This window comes from Podarcis vaucheri, assembly GCF_965113315.1.
Source record: "Podarcis vaucheri genome assembly, chromosome: 13".
Classification (NCBI taxonomy): Eukaryota; Metazoa; Chordata; class Lepidosauria; order Squamata; family Lacertidae; genus Podarcis; species Podarcis vaucheri.
Genome location: NC_138751.1, coordinates 9,571,377 through 9,596,214, shown reverse-complemented (window position 1 = coordinate 9,596,214; position 24,838 = coordinate 9,571,377). Strand labels below are relative to the sequence as shown.

Sequence of the window (24,838 nt, the reverse complement as noted above, 5' to 3'; positions counted from 1 at the left end):
GTCTCAGACAGAAGTGAGCGTTTAATGCATTTAATGTGTGAAGTAGGAGTTGGAATCTAGCAACTGATTGGTCAATTTCATTGTATTTGTATTTTTTCCCCTGATTTGAACTATAAAATGGTGATTTTCTTAAGTCAAAATGAGAGTACTTTTTTTTTTTAAGGAAAAAAGCACTGCAATCAACACTGACTCTGCTTAAGCAGGGATTTTTCTTCTATAAACTCAACATGCATTTTGCAAGCTATGGCTGGAACACCAATGAGAGCTGTTCTTGCACAGTGATAGTCTGGCCACAGTGACCCATGCATGAGTAATACCAAGATTCAATTATCACAATGCACTCTATGTGAGGCTACCTTTGGACCCTGTCTGGAGGCTTCAACATGTGCCAAAAGCTGCGGTTAGACTGTTGATGAGGGAAAGACTATCACCAACACATATGTTCAATGCTAAAAAGTTTGCAATAATAATAATAATAATAATAATAATAATAATAATAATAATAATAATAATAATAATAATTTATTATTTATACCCCGCCCATCTGGCTGGGTTTCCTCAGCCACTCTGGGCGGCTTCCAAAAGAATATTAAAATACTGTGATACATCAAACATTAAAAGCTTCCCTAAACAGGGCTGCCTTCAGATGTCTTCTAAAAGTCTGGTAGTTGTTGTTCTCTTTGACATCTGGTGGGAGGGCGTTCCACAGGGAGGGCGCTACTTCTCGCAGTGAGGGAACTGCCAGAAGGCCCTCGGTGCTGGACCTCAGTGTCCGGGTAGAACGATGGAGGTGGAGACGCTCCTTCAGGTATACTGGACTAACAGCACTAGCTGTTAATGTTTTATTAGGCTAGGTTCAAGATTCTTTCATTAATTTACAATTTGGATGCAGGATTCCCCTTGCCAATGGTGGCTGAAAGATAGAATGCTTAATGTGTTCTCCTTATTAGTTGTTCCCTGCTATTCAGTTTGGGACTTAGCACAATGATGAATAGGATATCCCGTACCTTTAAGCCTCTTCTCTTATGCCTCTGAGGTCTTTGAGGGAGTCACTATTAGTGGTCCCTCAAGCCTCAGGTACAAAGCCCATGGCCATCAGATTTTATTTTGTATCTTAGGGGGTTTATTTGTTGTTTGTTTCTTAGTTCAAGTGCAGACATCTGCCCAATATCTTCCTCTGTGAAGACAAATGGATTTATGAAGAAAGCTTTATTGTCTCTAACATCTTCCAACTATACTTGGTAACCACATCAGCACTCCCTTGGTCCTGATAACACCTCCACAGATCGGCAGTATACTGTATAAACCAGCTGATTCTCCAATGCTGTTTTTTTGACAACTCCCAAGCATTTGGAGTAATTTCATTGACATTGCTTCCCAATTTTTTTTTTTTAACCAATCCCCTCTTTTGGAGGGAAGGTTCATTTTGGAAGTAGAATTTGATGGTAATGGCTTTTCTTGGCCATTGGCCATTTATATTTATTTCAGTAGCACTATGGTCACTGCTTCCAACTGGTTAAACAACATGACATCTTTCAACAAGTTCTGATTGCCACTTAAGATAAAGTCCAAGGTCATTTTCTGTCTAATCCGCTCTGTGACCACTGTTCTAGGGTATAGTCTCTGTAAGGATGGTTGAAGTTACCCATTACTACAACAGTTCCTGTTTGGAATGATTTATTATTATTATTTCTGCATCTCAAGTTCTTGCTAAGCATTGTTTTTAGGGGGAAAGAGTACATCCCAAGTACTAAATTACTCTTGGGGTTTTGTATCACCACTCAGAATGGACTTCCGAGTAGGAGTCTGCCCCCTTTTGGAGTTCTAGCTTGCTGGACTCAATGACCATTTTGACATACAAAGTGACATTCTGCTTCAGTACATTCTTACCTGCCCTTCCTAAATAATTTCTATACAGTGGTACCTCGGGTTACAGACGCTTCAGGTTACATACTCTGCTAACCCAGAAATAGAACCTCGGGTTAAGAACTTTGCTTCAGGATAAGAACAGAAATTGTGTGGCGGCAGTGGGAGGCCCCATTAGCTAAAGTGGTACCTCAGGTTAAGAACAGTTTCAGGTTAAGAACGGACCTCCAGAACGAACTAAGTTCTTAACCCAAGGTACCACTGTATAATTAATCATACCTAATGTTATGTGAAGGTAAAAGGTAAAGGTAAAGGTACCCCTGCCCGAACGGGCCAGTCTTGACAGACTCTGGGGTTTGTGCGCCCATCTCACATCTATTGGCCGGGGGCCAGCGCTGTCCGGAGACACTTCCGGGTCACGTGGCCAGCGTGACAAGCTGCATCTGGCGAGCCAGCGCAGCACACGGAACGCCGTTTACCTTCCCGCTGGTAAGCGGTACCTATTTATCTACTTGCACCCGGGGGTGCTTTCGAACTGCTAGGTTGGCAGGCGCTGGGACCGAGCAGCGGGAGCGCACCCCACCGCGGGGATTCGAACCACCGACCTTTCGATCGGCAAGCCCTAGGCGCTGAGGCTTTAACCCACAGCGCCACCCGCGTCCCATCATGTGAAGGTATCTCCCCACAAATACTTGGACTTCTGATAGTCTTCTGTTTGGCCACTGTGTGAGAAGGACTGTAACTAGATGTTGTGATGTAGTGGCTGAAAGATAGAATGCTTAATGTTTTCTCCTAATTAGATGCTCCCTGCTGTTTAGTTCAGGTTTGAAAACAATGATGTAGCATTTAGGGGAAAAGATGCAAACCAACAACCCAGTACTAGAGGACAGCATGGAAAAGATCTCCACAGCCACCATGTGTTTGCCACGTGTGCTCAGGTAGGTTGGAACAAAAGAGACCCAAACACTAGAAAATGCCAACATGCTAAAGGTAATGAACTTTGCTTCATTAAAGCTGTCGGGTAACTTGCGGGCTAGGAAGGCCACAATGAAGCAGGTGATGCCCAAAAGACCAATGTAGCCCAGAACAGAGTAAAAGATGGCAACAGAACCTTCATTACATTGCACAATAATTTCACTCATTACTGAGTGCATATCTAAATCAGGGAAGGGTGGAAACATTGCTATCCAAAAAGCACAGGTGGTTACTTGAATGAGGGAGCACGAAAGGACAATGGAGGTGGACAGTTTTCCGCCCACCCACTTTCTCATGCTGGAGCCTGGCTTGGTGGCTATGAAAGCTACAACTACAGTGATGGTTTTGGCTAAGACACAAGAAACGGCCACTGAGAAAATGATGCCAAAAGTGGGTTGTTGAAGAAGGCAGGTCACTACACAAGGTTTACCAAGGAATAAGAAAGAAGAGAGGAAGCAGAGAAGGAGGGATATTAGGAGAGTGTAGGTGAGAGCTCGGTTGTTGGCCTTCACAATGGGGGTGTCTTTGTATTTAATAAAAATCCCTAACACCCAGACTGTGATGAGGGAAAACCCCCCAGCAACTGATACTAAAGTGATCCCCAAAGGTTCTTCATATGACAGAAAGTTCATATGTTTTGGGATACAATCATCTCTGTTTATGCTTGGATATTGATCTTCTGGGCATTTGAAACAGTCATCCATGTCTGAAAAATATAAAGAAGCAGCAGTTCAGTCCCAATTCATCTTTAAAACCACATTGAATTAAGCATGTATGATGACAACATTTTATAATGAGGACAATACCTACCAGTCTGGTTTGAAATCTTCCCTTCTGGGCATGGGGCACAATTATAGCAGCAAAACTTTTCCCCTTCCTTCCTTTTTTTCTGATGACCGGGGTGGCAATATTCATTACACACAGAAAGTGGAAGCACCTAGCCACAAATATGATAAGAGTTTTAGGTGTGAGATTTTGAAATGATTTTTAAGTTGCTTACCTCCAGAAACATACCATATTGAAGCAAAGTATTCAGAGATAAAGAACCATGATTGCTAAGCTTACTCAGGAGTCTTGGGTGCATTACGTTGTCAATATGCTTGTTTACTCAATAAAAGATATCTAATAATTTAGTGATATGGGAGCTGCCCTTGCAAAAGTCATGCTGGTTTTGCTTCAGGAAGTCTTGTTTTTCTATCTGCTTGGTTGCTTATCTTTAACAATACTTTCCACTAGTTTTACATTGAACATTGAGCTAACTGACCTATAATTTCCAGGATCAGCCTTCCATTTAAAAAATTGGTGTTACATTGGCCCTTTCTCAATCCTTAGGGATGATTACATTTTTTTGTTAGAAGATAATTCATATTTGAATCCTTTGAGAGTTGTCGAGTGGATTCTAGCTCTACCTGATGATTTCTAACTTTCTCATTTATCCAGTAAGGCCTAGAACATGGCATTCTATCGCCAACATCAGTTTTAGTTCCTCAGGCTTCCTTCCAGCACCAAGAAGGCTAGTAAATATTATTCAGATTAGCAGGATTTATTTGATGGCTTTCAGGGCTGCATTTGACAAAATAGGATTTTTTTCCTGGCACCTAGATTACCCACAGCAGGAAGAGAGAGTCCATCAGGAGACCTCACTTTCCCTACCTGATTAAACCTTTTATGCCACACAATTATATCTTCATTGATGATGAATTCTTTTTCTTCATTGGCATCTACTCTTCCAACTTTTACTCTCTGGAAAGAGTTATTGGGGAAGGTGACCAGGTTCATGATATCAAATCCACCTCTGAATTCTCCTTCATCATTAAAGGAAATCATTTCTCCAGCTGAGTTGTTAAATGAAACAGCTTGGAGGAATTTGTCAATCTAGTTTAAAGAGAAACAGGGGGCTAAAATACTTCAAGTTTTAGACTCAACTAGATTTTATGCTGAAATTACAGGATGAAATGCAAACCTAAAAAAACTGTAGTAGTATTAGGTTAAATAACAGGTTTTGATGCACAAAAAAGCTGGGTGTGATCTTTTCTTGTACTAATTTGTACATGAAAAGAAGACTTTGATGGGGAGACATTACCTGCCAAGGGTATAATGACTGAAGTTCATCAACTCCCCACCGCCTCACACTTGCTCTTTCTTTGGCTCTCGATGAGTACATGGTATGTAATGCATAAGCCAAAGCATAAACAGCATTGTAGATAATGTAGCTCTGACCAGTCATGCGCATTTCAAAAAGACCTGAGGTAAGACTCTCCAACTTTTCGTCTCCAGAACATGCTTCATTGACATTCACAGGGAACTCTGAATCTGGAGAAAAGCAGTCAAATGCTTGCTCCCAGACAACTTTGAGGAAACCATCTGCTTCATTCCTCTGGGGTTTTATGTTCTTCAGAAACTCTTCGAAGGCAAGAAGCTCTTCTGAATGAATTGTGAATGAAATTGCACCTTCAAACAGCTGGAAATCCCAGTTTTTCTGCAGGCCAGTTGATGTGAAATCTATCTGGGTGGTCATAATCCACACCTTTCCAATAAATATATCTTCTTTATATTCACGGTGTTGCATCAAATTTACATTTCTTAGCCAGGAAATCATCACTGATTCTCCATAGCAGATAAATGTATTGGCCTTGCTGTCCCTGAGAGTTATATAAATTTCTACGATGTCATAGAGGCTTTCTACTAGATTATCTATACCAATTTTTCGTGGGATTCTTTTAGTGATGGATGAACAGATTCCATTTTTTGAAAACAATGGCTCCAGGATCTTCAAGAAATGTTCTCCAGTTTTATTATTGGCAACAAAGAGTCCAACCCATATCCATCTGAAATACTTAAGTAGCCGGATAATCCCTAAATATTGATGAGCTTCATTTGGGACCATGCGATAGAACGAGAAGCCCTGCATTACTTGGTTTTCTTCCGAGGAAAATGAACTATATGTGAGCTAATGGAAAATATAAAGTTATTGTAGAAAATCAGTATGTTAGACCAATGGAGTGCAAACATATATTGCTAACCATGTTACGGTAAAATTGTAATGGAGAGGTAACATAATTAACATAAGGTTATGGTATGGGATAAACACAGGAGATTCTTAGCATGAATTATTAGCATGGTACATTATGTATAGCACCCTTACTGGGAGATGAATGATTTAATTTTGATACATATTTAGGGGATATTAGAATCTGTAAGATTTATGGGATGAGAAATTGTTAGGACTTGAAGGGTATAAGTAAATGTGAACAAATAAAACCAAAAAAGTGAACAAATTCACTCCTTTATTGGTGCATAAAAATAAGAAATTTCCTGTGTAAGTTGAAATGGAAACATGATTTGAGAGTAGAAAGTTTGAAAAATGGATCGAGGAGATATCTATTAAATGGTTATTACAAGAGATTTTTTTTTGGGGGGGGGAGGTAAGAAGATAGATTCTATACCACCTTGGTGAAAGTGCTGGTATTTGGGATGGAGTTCTATCAATGAAATAGATGGAAGATTAATAGAAGGATGGGGGTGAAAAGAAAAATGTATTTATGGTATCGAACAGTAGCTGCTAAGCTGATGCTTATGTTAAAAGCAGCAGTGAAATTATCAGGAATCTTAGATAGTTGGAGGCTGGTGATGCAGTATATAAAATGAAAAGTTGTGAATTAGGGAATTGAAATAGATTTGTTGTTATAAAAAGCATTGGGCACATTGGGCAAAAGATTCCTGAATGGTAGGGCATTAGAATAGATGTTGTTATTACAAGAAGCAGTGGCAGAGATAGCTGCTCGGGTACCCGGAGTGGCGCACATAATGTGCACCCAGGGGGCAGGGCGATTCTCCTGGTGGGGGTCCGATCGTGGTGTGGTGGAGTGATCCACCGGGGGGGGGGGAGATTTTGTCACCCCCTCCATGGGATGACACCTGGGGCTGACGGCCCCACTGCGCCCCTTCCTACACCCCTGATGAGAAGAGTTACAAAAAGAAAAAAACACACACCAATAAATAAAATCACACAATTAACAGGATTTTGGTTTTTTTAAAAAAATGATATTTATTTAAAAAATTCAGACAATAAAAAGTTATACAATTAAAAATAGGAAATAAAAAAGCGTAACACTAATAAAAAACAAAGAAATACAAAAATACAAAGACAAAATACATAAAGAGTAAAAAAGAAAACAAAATTAACAAGAAATCAATATTTTCATGTCTTATATTTCATTTACTTATTTCCTGACCTCCTCACACACCCCTTTTTTGTATTCCAGTTCACATAGTTAGTTCAGCAAATCCTTACCCTCTATCATTTATCTTTACTTATTATCTTAACCTATTATAACTATATATTTCCAGCCGTTGTCAATCCATATTTACATATTCTTATTAATCTTTGTACCAATACCACTTGTTTTCAATCCAACATCCCTTCAACATTCATTAATTTTACAGTATTTCTGCAAGTAGTCTTTAAATTTCTTATAGTCTTCTTCCAACACCTCTTCTCCCTGATCTCAGATTCTGCCAGTCATTTCTGCCAGTTCCATGTAGTCCATCACCTTCATCTGCCATTCTTCCAGTGTGGGTAAATCTTGTGTCTTCCAATACTTTGCAATCAATATTCTTGCTGCTGTTGTTGCATACATAAAAAAAGTTCTGTCCTTCTTTGGCACCAATTGGCCGACTATGCCCAAGATGAAGGCCACTGGTTTCTTCAGGAAGGTATATTTAAATACCTTTTTCATTTCATTATAGATCATCTCCCAGAAAGCCTTAATCTTTGGGCACGTCCACCAAAGGTGAAAGAATGTACCTTCAGTCTCTTTACATTTCCAACATTTATTTTCGGGCAGATGATAGATTTTTGCAAGCTTGACTGGGGTCATGTACCACCTATAAATCATTTTCATAATATTCTCTCTTAGGGCATTACATGCCGTAAATTTTATACCTGTGGTCCACAACTGTTCACAGTCAGCAAACATGATGTTATGTCCAATGTCCTGTGCCTATTTAATCATAGCAGATTTAACCGTCTCGTCCTGAGTGTTCCATTTTAACAGCAAGTTATACATTCTTGAAAGTATCTTTGTTTTAGAATCTAACAGTTCTGTTTCCAACTTTGATTTTTCCACCTGGAAGCCAATTTTTTTATCTAGATTAAAGGTCTCTCTTATTTGGTAATAGTGAAGCCAGTCTCGCACTTTATCTTTTAGTTTCTCAAAACTCTGCAATTTCAGATTATCTCCTTCCTGCTCCAAAATTTCCCAATATTTCGGCCACTTGGCCTCCATACTGAGCTTTTTCTGAGCCTTCGCCTCCATCGGTGACAACCACCTTGGGGTTTTGTTTTCAAGTAAGTCTTTATATCTTGTCCAGACATTAAACAATGCTTTCCTGACAATATAGTTTTTAAATGCTTTATGTGCTTTAACCTTGTCGTACCACAAGTACGCATGCCACCCAAAAACATTGTTAAAACCTTCTAAGTCCAAAATGTCTGTGTTCTCAAGAAGCAGCCAGTCTTTCAACCAGCAGAAAGCTGCTGATTCAGAATAGAGTTTAAGGCCTGGCAGGGCAAATCCCCCTCCTTCTTTTGCATCAGTTAGTATTTTAAATTTTATTCTGGGCTTCTTGCCCTGCCAGACGAATCTAGAAATGTCTCTCTGCCACTTCTTGAAACAGTCCATCTTGTCTAAAATTTGTAATGATTGGAACAAAAACAACATTCTTGGCAATACATTCATCTTTATAACAGCAATTCGACCCAATAAGGAAAGCTTCAGATTTGACCATATTTCTAGATCCTTTTTAACCTCTGACCAACATTTTTCATAGTTGTCTTTAAATAAGTTCCCATTTTTAGCTGTCATATTAATCCCCAAGTATTTCACCTTCTTAACCACTGTTAAACCTGTCTCATTCTGAAATCTCTCTTTCTCAGTGGTTGTTAAATTTTTCTCAAGGACTTTAGTTTTTAACTTATTCAACTTAAATCCTGCCACATGACCAAGCTCTTGAATCAGTTCTAATACTCTTTTAGTACTAGATTCTGGCTCCTGTAATGTCAATACTAAGTCATCTGCAAAGGCTTTCAGTTTGTATTGTTTAGCTCCGACCATTATACCTTTAATCAAATGGTCCCTTCTAATCATATTTAGCAGAACCTCCAGGACCAAAATAAAAAGTAATGGGGAAATTGGGCAGCCTTGTTGTGTCCCTTTCTCTATCTTAAATTCCTCTGTCACCACATTGTTAACTATTAGTTTAGCCTTTTGTTCTGAATAAATTGCACTTATACCATTTTCAAACTCTTGACCGACCCCCATCCCCTGAAGATTTTTCTTCATAAAGCTCCAAGAAATATTATCAAAGGCTTTCTCGGCGTCCACAAAAATTAAAACTGCTTTAGTGTTAATGTCCTCTTGCAACTTCTCCAAGATGTTAATTATATTCCTCGTGTTGTCAGACAAGTGTCTGCCTGGGAGAAAGCCACCTTGGTCCTTGTGTATCTCTTCCCCTAGTACTTTTTTTAACCTTTTAGCCAAAATGTCAGCAAATATTTTGTAATCCACATTCAGCAGGGATATGGGTTGGTAGTTCTTAAATTGTGTCTTTTCAGACTCAATTTTCGATATAAGTGTAAATATGCTTCTTTCCACGACTCTGGCGCTTTTCCCCCTCCAAAATTTCATTGCAAACCTCCTTTAGTGGTTGAATTATCCAGTCCTTCAAAGTTCTATAGTATTTTGAGGTTAAGCCATCCGGCCCTGGAGATTTTCCCAACTGCATATTCTGAATGGCACCTTCTACGTCCTGTTCCGTAATTTTATGGTTCAACATTATCTTATTTTCTTGAGAGATTTTTTGCAATCCATTTGTTTTCAAGAACTGGATTCAAGAATTAACAGGATTTTGTCTTTCTACAAACAATTCTTTTACTTACTAGCCAGGCATTTACTCTGATAATGAAAAGAGAAAAGTGTAATTTCAATTCCCCTTCATTCCCCAGTTCATAGATCCTACCTGTGGTATCTTGTAAAGATTCAAGATGTCTGCTATGTGAAAAGAGATGTCAGAGGTCAGTCCTCCAATAGCAGCTATGAGGTTCTTCTGGTTGCCACATTTGTAGTTGGGGACAAATCTATGAGATTTGAAGAGCAGGTCCAGAGTGGTCCGATAGGTCATCATCGCTGAATAGTAACTGTCATAGATGTGGAAACCAAGGGTGATATTTGGCAAGATCTTCAGGTTCTTGTTGATCTCTTCAATGGCAAACACCAAGGCCAGGACATGCTGATGGAACTTTGTCACTACACTACCAATGGAGTTGACATATTATTTTAGGAAAGTTGATGCCTAAACACATTATTATGTTATCCACATTCATTTCTGTACGGCTATCCTTATATTTATTCCTGATGTTCATAAGTAATAACCACTTTCATTTTAATCATCATTTCTGATATATCAGAATTCTGGCTCCACATTTTAAAGTCACACACATCTTCACCAATATAGCGAGCCAAGTTTCCTGCAGGTGCTATACTAGAAAGCAACATCAGTTTCCTGAATTAACCTCAACCATCCTGTTCCATGAAACTGATTGCTTATAGGAGCTGTTGGAGACCTTGCATTTTTTAAAAATTGCACTTCTCTTTTAACAACTGCCTGCAACAATAACATATCAGGGGAGCTTTTTCTGGCATGGATGTAATAGGTGGGCTAAGCTTCACCATCTATATGTCTATCGCAAGGTCTAATAAATGACAGGAGCAGGGCCGGATGGTTGGGGAAACTGAATATCCCTCCCTATAGGGCATCAATGTGTGAGGGAGCAATCCCAAGCACAAGAAACCGGTGTAAAGCAAGCTGGTGTAAACTAAACCAGGGAAAATCTTAATCTGATCCAAGCCTAGTTCAACAGCGAGATTGCTGCTGCTGTTCTGCATAAGCCTTGCAGAGGGAAAACAATCTGCTAACATTATATGGTGGGATACTGTTTTGCAGCAGGCTTTAAAATCATTTAACGTTACTTGTGCAGATATCACCTCATCCAGAGGCTCATCTGTACATACAATATGGGACTTCATCCTTTAGTGTGTGGTGACAACTACACTTTAAAATGCCTTCCCCTTAAATGTTAGGCAAGCCATTAAAGCAGGGCTTTTTATTTCATCTGCATTGGAATTGTTTGAATGAATGGCATTATTTGTATTTTCAATTCATAGTTGTGGAACTTAAAAAAGTGTCTTTATTGCCACATTAAGTGAAGAGGGAAAGTATAATAATTTATATATATCAGCTCACTCACACTCACACACGACACACAGACAAACATATACATATCTATAACAACTTACTGTGGAATCGCAAACAGCTCCTGAGAATTATGCTGCTTGAAATCAACTTCAGGGGGAAAGTAAATAATCTGAGAAGCAATCTCGCCAATGAGGAGGTCACCATGCTGGTACCATTCATGAGGAACAGGGATAGGGTCACCTGCAGGACACTTCACACTATAGGCTTTGCATGCAATGGCAAGAAGCCGAAACAGTGTTAGGAGCCTGGAAGCAAAGCCTCTCTTAAAGCGCAGATTCACCAACTGCATGACTTTGGCTGCACTGAATGCTGCCTGAATCTAACAATGCACCTCTTACATTGAAATGCATCACCCTGGCTAATACAAGGAAAAGAGAGAGTTGTGATAAGTAATATTAACAAAGTCCTGCCAGCCTCTTTGTGCCCCCCACTGCCAACTCTCACTGGCACGGGAGGTTATTTATAACCACTTTCAAGCTACCTTATTGTTTTCCAGTGCCTTTCGGAAAGCCTTTAGACATCTGGTCAAGTGAGCAAATTAGTGTGATTTAGATAATTGCAGGGGGAGATAATTACTTCTTCATACTTTCTGAGACACTTCAGCTAGGAAAAATGAAGACCCTTCTTTTGAGATTTGACCTCACATCTTCTCTGTTTCCATAGTGAGCAGATCCCATCTGGAAAATGCATCGAAATTGGAACTTATTGCCTAGGGACATAAGTGGTAAATTCTGAAATAGTGTGTAACATTAAGAAAATCTGAAAGCAAAATGATCGCTGTAACTTCACTCATTACCTAAGAATATAGGCAGGAAGGAAAAGCCAAGCTGACTCATTTCACATTTCACAGAAATTACTTAGAATATTACCTGCATAGTTCGTTTGTTCTTTCTTTCTTTCTTTCTTTCTTTCTTTCTTTCTTTCTTTCTTTGTATTTTTTATTTCATTTTATTAACTTTATTTAATAAAGTTATATCTCATTTTCCGAGAGACCATCTCTGCACTGTGCAACAATATTTAAAATCACAGCTGCAGCACAACATGAACCGGCAACCAGTGCAACTTGTGTGCTATATGTGAAATAATTTCCCATCTCTCAGCCTCAGCTAAAAGCCATGTCGCTGTAACTTCACTCATTACTACCTAAGAATATAGGCAGGAAGGAAAAACCAAGCTGACTCATTTCACATTTCACAGAAATTACTTAGAATATTACCTGCATAGTTTCCTTAATATTCTCTTTCTTTCTTTCTTTCTTTCTTTCTTTCTTTCTTTCTTTCTTTCTTTCTTAAAATTCAGAGCCTGGGGGAAACCAGTGTGTGGATTATCATAGTTTCCCAGTTGATTACTTCCTCCTGTGCCAGGTTACACTATTGCCATTGTGTAAAGATCCTTATTTAGACAACTCTTACAATGTATATATAGCAAGTGTCAATGGGGGTCACTAACAAATTGGATTCACAGACCTGCTATGTCAAACCTTGGCCTAGCTGTTCTCCTGTGCTCAGCTATGCTTTCTGAAGGGTTTTATTTGTATTTGGTTAAAAATTTGTATTTGATGCCTAGATCCAGGTTTAGTGTAAGTAATCTTAGATGAGAGAGCCCCAGCAGAGATTTTTTAAAATGCAGCAAAGTGAAGTGTGGAAATGTAGTCTGTTAAAATACCCCATTCTAAGTTGCTTTCAAAATTCCCCACGTGCCTAAGCATAGAAAAAGACCACACATTTGGTAAGTTAAAAATCCTTTACTTAGAAATTCTTCAAAGATTGGATGCATATGTTATAAAATAAGCTGTGTTATTTAGGTTCCAAAATGTTTATTCAACATCATCATCAAACCTTTTAATGGCATCACATTCAAACATCCAAACATCCAAAACAAATCAATACCGAATTACCACTTCCCCAGTGGCACAAAACATTAGCTAAAAGAAAGGAGGTAGAGTGGTCTATAATCACAAAAATGTTTATTAATTTATTTGTACAGAAACACAAATATTGCTTGCTCAAGTCAAGCTGCAAGTCTACTTCCTGTTGCTATAGATAGTCACTTCAGAGGAACTGCTCAGCTCATATCAGAATCAATTTTCCATTAGGTAAATTCTATTCTAATCCCCATCTCCCATCTGAAACCAAGCCTCTCCAAACACTATCTCTATCTAACCTCTCACCTCCAAAACTCTCCCTCTCAAAGTGCAGCTCAATATCTTCTAGCAGTCAACCAGAGAGAGGTCCCAGAACTCTGGTGGGATTCTGAGGAACTGCATCACCAGACTCTGATCTGGCTATGCTGTTTGTCACAGAGGCTGATTTGTCCCACATTGTGTGCAGCACTTTGAAATTTTCCACAATCAAGTATTGTATATATTTTATGAAATAAATTACTAAAATAATGAAAACCAAATTGACCTGCATCTAAAATGCTTGCCTAACACACATGTCAGTATAACAACAATATTTTCACTTTTGAATGCTTCTTTGATTTCTGCCTCACAAGATTTTCCTGAGCATTGTTATAAGGTGCACAATAGCACATCCCCAAAAATAAATTACATCTGGGGTCCTGAATCACCACACATAATGTTTCCCCTTTTTGGATTTCTAGCTTGCTGGACTCAATGTTCACTTTGACATACAGAGTGGCATTCTTTACTGTCCTTCCTATAAAAGGCATATATAAGTAAATATCTATAACTAATGTTATATGAATGTATCTCTCCCCCAAATATCTGGACTTCCCATAGACATCTGGTTGGCCACTTTGTGAGTAGGATGATGACAAGAATGTTGGTAATAAGAGGTTTATTTATCCAACATTGTGTAGACCAGTTTGAGATTTACTACATTTTTATGAAATAAATTAATGAAATAATGGGGACGACGACAGGAATGATCTGTACCTAAAATGCTTGCCTAACACATGCGTCAGTGTAACCAAAGGGACAAATCCTTTAATGTTTTCTTTTTATTAGCAGGTCCCTGCTATTCAGCTCAGGTCTCAACACAATGATGTAGCATTTGGGGCAAAAGATGCAGCCCAGTAGCCCAGCACTGGAGGCCAAGATAGAGAAGACTTCCATGGCCACCATGTCTTTTCCTCTTGTGCTCAAGTAAGTAGGAACAAAAGAGGCCCAAACACTACAAAATGCTAACATGCTGAATGTAATGAACTTGGCTTCATTGAAGCTGTCCGGTAACTTGCGAGCTAAGAATGCTACAATAAAGCTGGTGATGGCCAAGAGGCCCATGTAGCCCAAGACACAGTAGAACATGGTGACTGACCCTTCATTACATTGCACAATAATTTCTCCACTTACTGAATGAAAGTCCAAATCGGGGAAGGGAGCTGAGGTTGCCAGCCACATAGTACAAATGCTTGCTTGAACAAGGGAGCAAGTTAAAACAATGAAGATGGCTAGTCTTTTCCCCACCCACTTCCTCACGCTGGACCCTGGTCTGGTGGCCATGAAAGCTGTAACCACAGTGATGGTTTTGGCCAGGATGCAAGAAACAGCCAATGAGAAAATTATGACAAACATTGGTTGTCGGAGAAAGCAGGTCACTATACAAGGTTGGCCAAGGAATAACAAAGAAGAGAGGAAGCAGAACAAGAGGCAGAGGAGGAGAGTGTAGGTGAGGTCCCGATTGTTTGCTTTGACTATGGGGGTGTCTTTGTGCTTAATAAAAATCCCTAGCACCAAAGCTGTGATGAAGGACAAAAAAAACAGCAACTGAAGCTAAACTGATCCCCAGAGGTTCTTTATAAGAAAGAAAGTTTCTAATTTTGGGGATGCAAGCATCTCTGTTTCTGTTTGAATATTGGTCTGCTGAGCACTGGAAACAGTCTTCTGTATCTGAAATATAAATAGAAGAGACATTTTAGTGGCAATTCATTCACCACATCATATTGAATTAATCATGTATGTTGACAAAATTTTAGGAACCTACCTTTCTGGTCTGAAATCTTCCCTTCTGGACATGGAGCACAATCATAGCAGCAGAACTTTTTCTCTTCCTTCTTCTTCTTATGATGACCAGTGTGGCAGTGTTCATTACACACAGAAAGTGGAAGCACCTACGCACAAACATGGGAGGGTTTGAGATTTGGGGTGAGAGATCGGTGGAGAAATTTATGCACGTCATCTCCAGAGCTACAGGATATTTTAGCAAGGTTCCACAAGTATTAGACATTCACAAATATAGCTATTTATTCCTCTGTTTTGCAGCCTACAAACCCTACATATGTGGGGATATTTGCAATGCTACATTAGGTAGGTATAGTAATTTCAGACATCCTCAGTGCCTGTTTGCCCAACAGAAAGTCTGCTAAGAAATCCCTATCATCTCTACCTGATTAAATGTTTTATGCCAGACAATTAGATCTTCATTAATGGTGAAGTCTTCTTCTTCACTGGGGTCCACTCTCCCAACTTTCACTCTCTGGAAAGAGTTGTTGCGGAATGTGACCAGGTTCATAATGTCATATCCACCGCTCAATTCTCCTTTGTCATTAAAGGACACCATCACTCCAGCAGAGTTGTTAAATGCAACATCTTGCAGAAATAAGTCAACCTAGTTTGAAGAGAGAGAAAAGTTTTAAGAATGAACTTCATTATATGGTCCCAGTATAGAATGAGATGTAAACCCATGCATATGCTTCAGTGATTACAATTTCTAACACTTTTTCACCTGTTATTCACAGATGCTGAGTGTAATCTCATTTTTAAAATAATAATTAATCTGTGAATTGAAATGCTGCCATTTATGTAGAGAAATTCTGCTATGGATGCAGTGACTGAAGGTCATCAAGTTTCTCCAAAGATATAGTTCTTTGTTGTATCTAGATGTGTACATGCCATGTAAAGCATATGCCAAGAGATTTTAAAAATGTTGTATTCTGCATCCATAAGGTCTACTTATGCAAAGAAAAGAATGATTTCTTTATGAACACATTACCTGCCAAGGCTGCAGAGACTGATGTTCAAAATTGCTACCATACACCTTTGCTCTTTGCTTGGATTGAGACGAGTAGAAGGTATGCAGAGCATGAGCCAAAGCATAGACAGCATTATAGACACTGTAGCTATGGCCTGTCATGTGCATTTCAAAAAGACCAGCAAGGAGACTTTCTAGCCTCTCCTCTCCAGTACAGCTGCCATCATCCATCATAGGCATCTCTGGATCTGGAAATATACAGTCAAATGCTTGCTCCCAGAAGCCCTTGAGAAAACCATCTGCTTGGGTCCTGGAAGGCTTGATGCTCAGGAGAAATTCTGAAAAATCCATAAGCTCTCTTGACTGAATTGTGAAGGAAAGTGAACCTTGGAAAAGCTGGAAATCCCAGTTTCTCTGAGGGCCAGTAGATGTGAAATCTATCTGGGATGTCATAACCCATACCTTTCCAAATGGAGCACTTTTGTTATGTCCAAGATCATTAAAAATATTAACCATTCTCAGCCAGGCAATTGTCAAAGATTCTCCATAGCTGATAAGTGTTCTGGCCTTGTTATCTGTGAGAGCTACAAAAATTCTTTCCATTAAACTAGTTATTTCATCTAGATTTTCCATGGAAACTTGCTCTGGGATTCTTTTTGTGAAAGCTGAACAGATTCCATGCTTGGAAAACAGTGACTCCAGGGTCTTCAAGAAATGTTCTCCCGTGTTATCATCCACAACAAACAGCCCAACCCATGTCCATCCGAAATACTGAAGTAAACGGATAATGCCAATATATTGATGGCTTTCATTTGGGACCATGCTGTAAAAGGAAAAGCTCTGCAATGCTTGAATCTCTTCTGCGGCAAATGAACCGTAGGTGAGCTAAAAGAAAACATATCTGTATTGCAGCAATAATATAATATAATATAATATAATATAATATAATATAATATAATATAATATAATATAATAATATTATAATATATAATATGTGTGCCCATTTTGCTATGAGAATGTGTCTTTATAACAAAATATTTATTTATGAACTTTGTGGGTTCCAAAAGAATGACAATTATTTTTTTTTAAAATTGAGAAAAATATGCATTTTCCAGTAAAATGGTACCTTGGTTTGCATACGTCTTGGTTTGCATTTGTTTTGGATTATAAACAAGTCAAACCTGGAAGTGCGTGTCCTGGTTTGTAACATTTTTTTAGATTACAACCCTTTGGGGGGGGGATTATGAACAAATTTTTTTGGAAGGCCCCTTGGCGAAAGCGCACCTTGGGTTACAACCTATTTTAGACCTCTGCAACGGATTATGGTTTTAAACCAAGGTACCGCTGTATATTTCTTCTGCTTTATTTACCTAAGCCTGGCAGAAGGAATATAGACACTAATTTGTGTTACCTGTTGAGTTGCCAGTTCATGTGAGCAAACTGAACAGGTTTAGGATCCAGCTTACGCCCTGCTTCTGTCCCACCCTGCCTCTGGAAGGCCTTTTGAGTGCAGGACTTACACCAGTAGTGGCTAAATCATAGCTGAGATGGGATGAGCAAATTATAGCAGCATATCCTCAGCTGATCCAGGATTGGAGACTTAACACTCTCTGAACCTGTCTGAGGCTGGAATTCCTCTGCATTCTAAATCGCTCATCCCAGAAGATCTTGCCACAGGATTCCTCACCCAACTCTGCCTTAAAAAAATAAGCATTCTCTTTTAATTTGCATTCTCCCTCGTTTTCCAATGCACAGATCCTACCTGTGGAACCCTGTAGAGGGTTAAGATTTCTGCCATATTGATAGATATGCCAGATGTAAGTCCTCCAATTATAGCTATGAGGTTTTTCTGGCTGTCACATTTGTAGTTAGGGACAAATCTGTGTGATTTGAAGAGCAGGTCCAAAGTGGTACGATAGGTCATCCTTGCATCATAGTAGCTGTCATGGATGTGGAACCCAAGTGTAGCATTTGGCAAGATTTTTTGATCATCATTGATCTCCTTTATGGCAAACACCAAGGCCAGGATGTGCTGATAGAACTTTGTCACTATACTGCCAATGGAGTCGACACATTAATACTTTAATTCACACTTAAGCATTTGATACCATCTTTCCTCAATCCCATTCATTTTTGTTAGAGTAGTCTTTTATTTCTTGCTGTTTTCATTGGTTTTCATTTTTGAAATCCAGCATCATAGTGTAAATTTTATAAATTTTTTGCAAGCAATTTCCTCTAATGCAATTCTATCATCAATATATTTTGTCTTCTCATTTTTTTTTATGTTGTGAACGCCCCTGTAATCTTTGAATGAAGGGTAGTATACAGATTTAATTAACAACAACAGCAACAGGTATGTGGCAGTGATGTTGCTGCTAGATGGGTATTGCTAGCCACTCCTGCTTCACACAAACATGCAGCCTTGTAAAAGACAATTGCTCTTTCGGGGGGGGGGGCGAGGAATATAAGTACTTACTGTGGAACCTCAAGTAGCTCCTGAGAAGGATCTTCCTTAAATTCAATTACTGAGGAATGGTAAAATATATGAGAAGCAATCCCACCAATCAGGAGGTCACCTGGCTGGTACCATTCATGTGGAACTGGGATCGGATCACCTGCAGGGCACTGCATTGTATTGACTTTGCACACAATGGGTAGCAGAAGCAGTAGCAAAAGCCTCTGCATAGTTGCAATAAATCTCCTCCTGGGGGCAGATTCCTTGGTGTTCATACACACCAACTGCCTGACTTTGACTACGTTAAATGTTGCCTCACTCTCACAATTCACTTCATAAGGTGAAACATATCACCTTTGCTTTTAGCATAAGCATAGTTTAAATAGTTAATCTTTCTCTCTCTTTTTATGCTGGGTGTTCAATATGAAAAAGTGGCGCTATGTGTAATCATTATCACAGGCTACCTTCTGTCCCCCCACTCCCAACTGTCAGTGAGCACTTTGCTTCCTTAATACTTTTCCAAGCTGTTTATTGACTGTTTTCCAGTGTCTTTGTGAAAGCCTTTCGATATTTGAAGCAATTATTTTGAATTGGCTAATTGCAGGGGGAGATAATTACACCTTCAGACTTTAGAGTTGGAAGTAAGTGCAAATAAGTTTCCTTGTTTTTGTAGATGAGAAAACTTCAGATTTCCCTGAAGATCAAAGCCCTGCAAGAAAATCAGGACCTGACACAGAGCCATAATCTTACCTACGGAAATCAATAAGTGCTAAATCCTAAAACGAAATCCACTGTCCAACTCCAATTTTGCAATAACATTGTAACCTTGAACCTATTGACATGGGATCAACAAGAGGAGCAGTGACACTTGATTTAATCTAAAATTGTTCCTCTAGTCTGGTGTGAGCTGTTTTGTTGAGCCAGCTCAAGAACATCAGGCTCATGCAGCCCAGAACTGAAACATCACAATGATTAACCAAATGCTCACCCACAGGTTCTGAGAGCAAAAGCATTCTCCCCACATATGATTCCCAGCACCTTTCAACTGGCATTGAGAAGCAATACCACTGTGGAGGTGGAACATTGTCATTATACTTAGTAGCCAACTATTCTCCACCTACTTCACAAAGGAATAGAATACAAAGCACCACTGGCCACAGGGAAAATCAAATGGGCAGATAATATGGCTGCATATTTAATTGTGAAGCAGTGTAACCTCTGCAACATAGCTGGGACATAGCTGCATGGTGGATCATCTGCTTTGCAAGTAAACAGTACCATGATCAATAGCCTGCATATGCCAGTTGAACTGGGAGGTGACCAAAAGACCCATGTAGCCCAGAACAGAGTAAAAGATGGCAACAGAGCCTTCATTACATAGGACAATGACTTCACCCGTTACTGAGTGCATATCTAAATCAGGGAAGGGTGGAAACATTGCTATCCAAAAAGCACAGATGCTTACTTGAATGAGGGAGCATTAAAGGACGATAGAGGTAGCCAGTCTTCTGCCCACCCACTTCCTCATGCTGGAGCCTGGCTTGGTGGCTATGAAAGCTACAACTACAGTGATGGTTTTGGCTAAGACACAAGAAACTGCCACTTAGAAAATGATGCCAAAAGTGGGTTGTTAAACAACAACAAACCTATGGTTATGTGAAACATACTTAATAAACGCACAAGACGTAACCAGCTGCACTTTTGAATAAATAAGGTATACTATTCATTGTAACAAATGTAAATATCAATGGAAGTGTCATAAAGTTCACTAAAAAAAGTAGAAGACGTAGTAGATCAGTTCATTCTCTAATCAGTCCATGCATAAGGTCTATACATGTATAAACAAAAACAAGGTGTTGCTATGGGTTTGAAATGTGCTCCCAGTGTGGCCAATATCTTTATGAGAAATTTGATTTAGAACACATTGTTCATAATAACCCATTTAGTGAATGCATTTTGTTTTATGGACGATATATAGGTGATTTGATATTTATATTTTCTGGGGATATTTTTGAACCGTTTAACCATTGGATCAATAGTGTAAGTCCAACTTGACCTTTGAAGGGACTTCAAGTCCACATCATTTACCTTTTCTTGATCTAGATTTTTTTCTGGATGAGTCAAGATTTAAAGTGTGTCCGTATAAGAAAAGCACAGATAGAAATTCCTTGTTACATTATAGATCTAATCATCCCAAACATCTCCATGATAACCTTCCCTTAGGTCAGTTTCTAAGATTAAAACACAATTCATCAGACCCACAAGACTTTAATGTCCATTCTAATTTGGTTTCTGCATCCTTATTGCAAAGAGGTTATCCAAAATCTGTAATAACAACTGCCTTTCAAAAAACACAATTAAGAGAGAGGTCGACCCTTCTTACATCTGGCTCACATGTTAATACAAGATCTTTGCGTATTTATGCTTCCCTAGAATACAACCATATGACTTTCAGAATTGAGAAAAATATTAGACGTCATTGGCATATTCTTAAGGACATCCCTGGTTGTGATAATATCCCCCCTTTTGCCAAACGATGCACCAAGTCATTAAAAGATATATTGATGCATACGGATTTAAAATTGACACCCATACAACGCATGTTGTCTAGTCCTCCACATGGTTTCTTTAAGTGTGGGCATTGTACCTCCTGCAAATATGCTCTGCAGGTAAAAGTGTTTAACAACAAAGAAGGTTTTAAGTTCGTTTTACAGGCATTTGCCACACGTGCTTCTCCACGTGTAATTTATGTGATGTCCCTGTGTTATGTTATGTTAGTTATGTTAGATGTCCCTGTGGATTGTTGTATGTGGGTCATACTCTCAGACCTATCAAACTAAGAATATTGGAGCATCGATCTAGGATCAGGAACAATGTAACAAATGCTCCTTTAGTACAACATTTTATTGAAGCATCTCATTCTGATGAGGACTTGACATTTTTTTGTAATTTGGACATATCTAGGTCCTGTAGAATGAGCTAAAAAAATCCTCATGCAGAAAGAAACTAGGTTCATTTTCTTATTGAATTCTTTACATCCCTCAGGTCTGAATACTGAAATTGATTATAGTTGCTTTTTGTGAATGTGTACTAATGTTTATATGTAGAACACCTGAGCATGGGCTAAGTTTGTTTTACTTCTGTGGGCCGCGTAGATTACTTTGAAAAACACATTTTGTTTCTATGGATTGCTATTATTTTATGTATGAGTTTGTTTAAATATATAACATCTGAACATGGATTAAGTTTGTTTTACCTTTGTTGTGCCATATGGGTCAATTTAAGAGAGAAATTGTGCATCTGTGGATTGCCAACACCTGCTATTCAAACCAATATTGTGCTTGTCCATATAATCCTGCTTTGTAACATTTGCTGCTTACTGCAGCTACTACTATGCTATAAGATCCACTGTCCTGTAGTATTACATATGGTATGTATAGTTGTTTATGGTTTTTTATATCATTTTTGCTATGAAAATGTGTGAGATGACGATATTGTATTTATTTGTATTACCTAGAGCCTGTACTACTGATGAAGCCTAGGATGCCAAAACAAGGCTAATATTCTGGAAATCCTTGTCTTAGACTCTGTGAAAGGATTCTGTGGAACTGTAACAACCTTTCATGTGGGTTATTGGACTCTATGAACAGACATTTGGAATAGACACTGAAACTTACACATGTATGGACCTTATGCATGGGCTGATTAGAGAATGAACTGATCCACTGGGTCATCTACTTTTTTGTTGAACTTTATGAGACTTCCGTTGATATCTACCATTTGTTACAATGAATAGTATACCTTATTTATTAAAAAATTGGTTGTTGGCATCACTACACTACACAAGGTTTACCAAGGAATAAGAAAGAAGAGAGGAAGCAGAGAAGGAGGGAGATTAGGAGAGTGTAGGTGAGAGCTCGGTTGTTGGCCTTCGCAATGGGGGAGTCTTTGTATTTAATAAAAATCCCTAACACCCAGACTGTGATGAGGGAAAACCCCCCAGCAACTGATGCTAAAGTGATCCCCAAAGGTTCTTCATATGACAGAAAGTTCATATGTTTTGGGATACAATCATCTCTGTTTATGCTTGGATATTGATCTTCTGGGCATTTGAAACAGTCATTCATGTCTGAGAAATATTTTTTTTTTTTTAAAAAAAAAAAACACCAGTTCAGTTCTTGTTCATCTCAAAAATCATATTGAATCCACATATGATGCCAACATTTTATAATGAGGACAATACCTACCAGTCTAGTTTGAAATCTCCTTTCAGGGAATGGGGCGCAATCATAGCAGCAAAACTTTTCTCTTTCTTTTCTTTTTTTCCTGATGACCAGGATGGCAATATTCATTACACATAGAAAGGGGAAGCGCCTACCCAGAAATATGATAGGAGTTTGGGGAATGAGATTTTGGAATAATTTTTATGTGGCTCACTTCCTGAGACATACCATATTGAAGCAAAGTGTTCAAAAAAGTACATATGTTTGAGTTTCACTTGCAATGTGCATGAGCCTCACCGTGATGGAAGGAAAGTGTCTCTCAAGGTGCTCATACACATCAAGTCTATGACTTTGACTGCACTGAATATTACCTGACATTACACCTCTTACAGAGACGCGCATCACATGTATTTTTCGCCCTATAGGACGCACCGGCCCATAGGACGCACCTATTTTTTTGGGGGGGGGAAATCAAGGGAAAAAATTTGATTTCCCCCCAGGTTTGCGCAGCCATCCCCAAACTAGAAGAGGGAGACGGAGCACTTCGTCTCCCTCTTCTGCCTTCAGGGACAGCCTCCCAAGCCTCTGTGGGGCAGCGCACTGCGCTGCCCTGCAGAGGCTTTGCGCAACCATCCCAAGCTAGAAGAGGGAGACGGAGTGCTCCGTCTCCCTCTTCTGCCTTCAGGGACAGCTTGGCCCGCTATCCCGCAAGCTTGTGGGGCTGGCGGGGGGAGAAGCAGGCTTGCTTCTCCCCCCGCCAGCCTCCAGATCAGGTCGGGGAATAGCGGGATGGCGGCGCTTCGCCATCCCCCTATCCCCCGAGCTTGTGGGGCTGGGGGGGGGAGAAGCAGCGCTTCGCCATCCCCCTATCCCCCGAGCTTGTGGGGCTAGGGGGGGAGAAGCAGGCTTGCTTCTCCCCCCCCCCCAGCCTCCCGATCAGGTCGTGGAATAGCGGGATGGCAGCGCTTCGCCATCCCCCTATCCCCCGAGCTTGTGGGGCTGGCGGGGGGAGAAGCAGGCTTGCAGAGGCTTTGCGCAACCATCCCAAGCTAGAAGAGGGAGACGGAGTGCTCCGTCTCCCTCTTCTGCCTTCAGGGACAGCTTGGCCCGCTATCCCGCAAGCTTGTGGGGCTGGCGGGGGGAGAAGCAGGCTTGCTTCTCCCCCCGCCAGCCTCCAGATCAGGTCGGGGAATAGCGGGATGGCGGCGCTTCGCCATCCCCCTATCCCCCGAGCTTGTGGGGCTGGGGGGGGAGAAGCAGCGCTTCGCCATCCCCCTATCCCCCGAGCTTGTGGGGCTAGGGGGGGAGAAGCAGGCTTGCTTCTCCCCCCCCCAGCCTCCCGATCAGGTCGTGGAATAGCGGGATGGCAGCGCTTCGCCATCCCCCTATCCCCCGAGCTTGTGGGGCTGGCGGGGGGAGAAGCAGGCTTGCTTCTCCCCCCGCCAGCCTCCAGATCAGGTCGGGGAATAGCGGGATGGCGGCGCTTCGCCATCCCCCTATCCCCCGAGCTTGTGGGGCTGGGGGGGGAGAAGCAGCGCTTCGCCATCCCCCTATCCCCCGAGCTTGTGGGGCTAGGGGGGGAGAAGCAGGCTTGCTTCTCCCCCCCCCCCCAGCCTCCCGATCAGGTCGTGGAATAGCGGGATGGCAGCGCTTCGCCATCCCCCTATCCCCCGAGCTTGTGGGGCTGGCGGGGGGAGAAGCAGGCTTGCAGAGGCTTTGCGCAACCATCCCAAGCTAGAAGAGGGAGACGGAGTGCTCCGTCTCCCTCTTCTGCCTTCAGGGACAGCTTGGCCCGCTATCCCGCAAGCTTGTGGGGCTGGCGGGGGGAGAAGCAGGCTTGCTTCTCCCCCCGCCAGCCTCCAGATCAGGTCGGGGAATAGCGGGATGGCGGCGCTTCGCCATCCCCCTATCCCCCGAGCTTGTGGGGCTGGGGGGGGGGAGAAGCAGCGCTTCGCCATCCCCCTATCCCCCGAGCTTGTGGGGCTAGGGGGGGAGAAGCAGGCTTGCTTCTCCCCCCGCCAGCCTCCAGATCAGGTCGGGGAATAGCGGGATGGCGGCGCTTCGCCATC

General features: G+C 40.7%; 2 protein-coding genes across 2 annotated transcripts in view; both read right to left on the bottom strand.

Moving 5' to 3' along the window:
• Window positions 1–2,645: 2,645 nt before the first annotated feature.
• LOC309517559 (vomeronasal type-2 receptor 26-like) overlaps window positions 2,646–24,838 on the bottom strand; it is a gene marked incomplete at both ends in the record, with an annotated part of 44,564 nt that continues 22,371 nt past the window's right edge. The window contains one exon of the mRNA XM_082196776.1: window positions 2,646–2,720. Within this exon, the coding sequence (XP_082052902.1) occupies window positions 2,646–2,720 (75 nt within the window). The remainder of the gene's footprint in view (window positions 2,721–24,838) is intronic.
• LOC309516860 (vomeronasal type-2 receptor 26-like) lies at window positions 14,396–16,976 on the bottom strand. The gene is made up of 4 exons (XM_082195809.1): window positions 16,113–16,976; window positions 15,507–15,728; window positions 15,105–15,231; window positions 14,396–15,010 (listed from the first exon to the last, which is right to left on the bottom strand). The coding sequence occupies exons 1-4, from the start codon at window positions 16,911–16,913 to the stop codon at window positions 14,835–14,837; spliced, it is 1,326 nt and encodes a 441-aa protein (XP_082051935.1). The 5' UTR covers window positions 16,914–16,976; the 3' UTR covers window positions 14,396–14,834.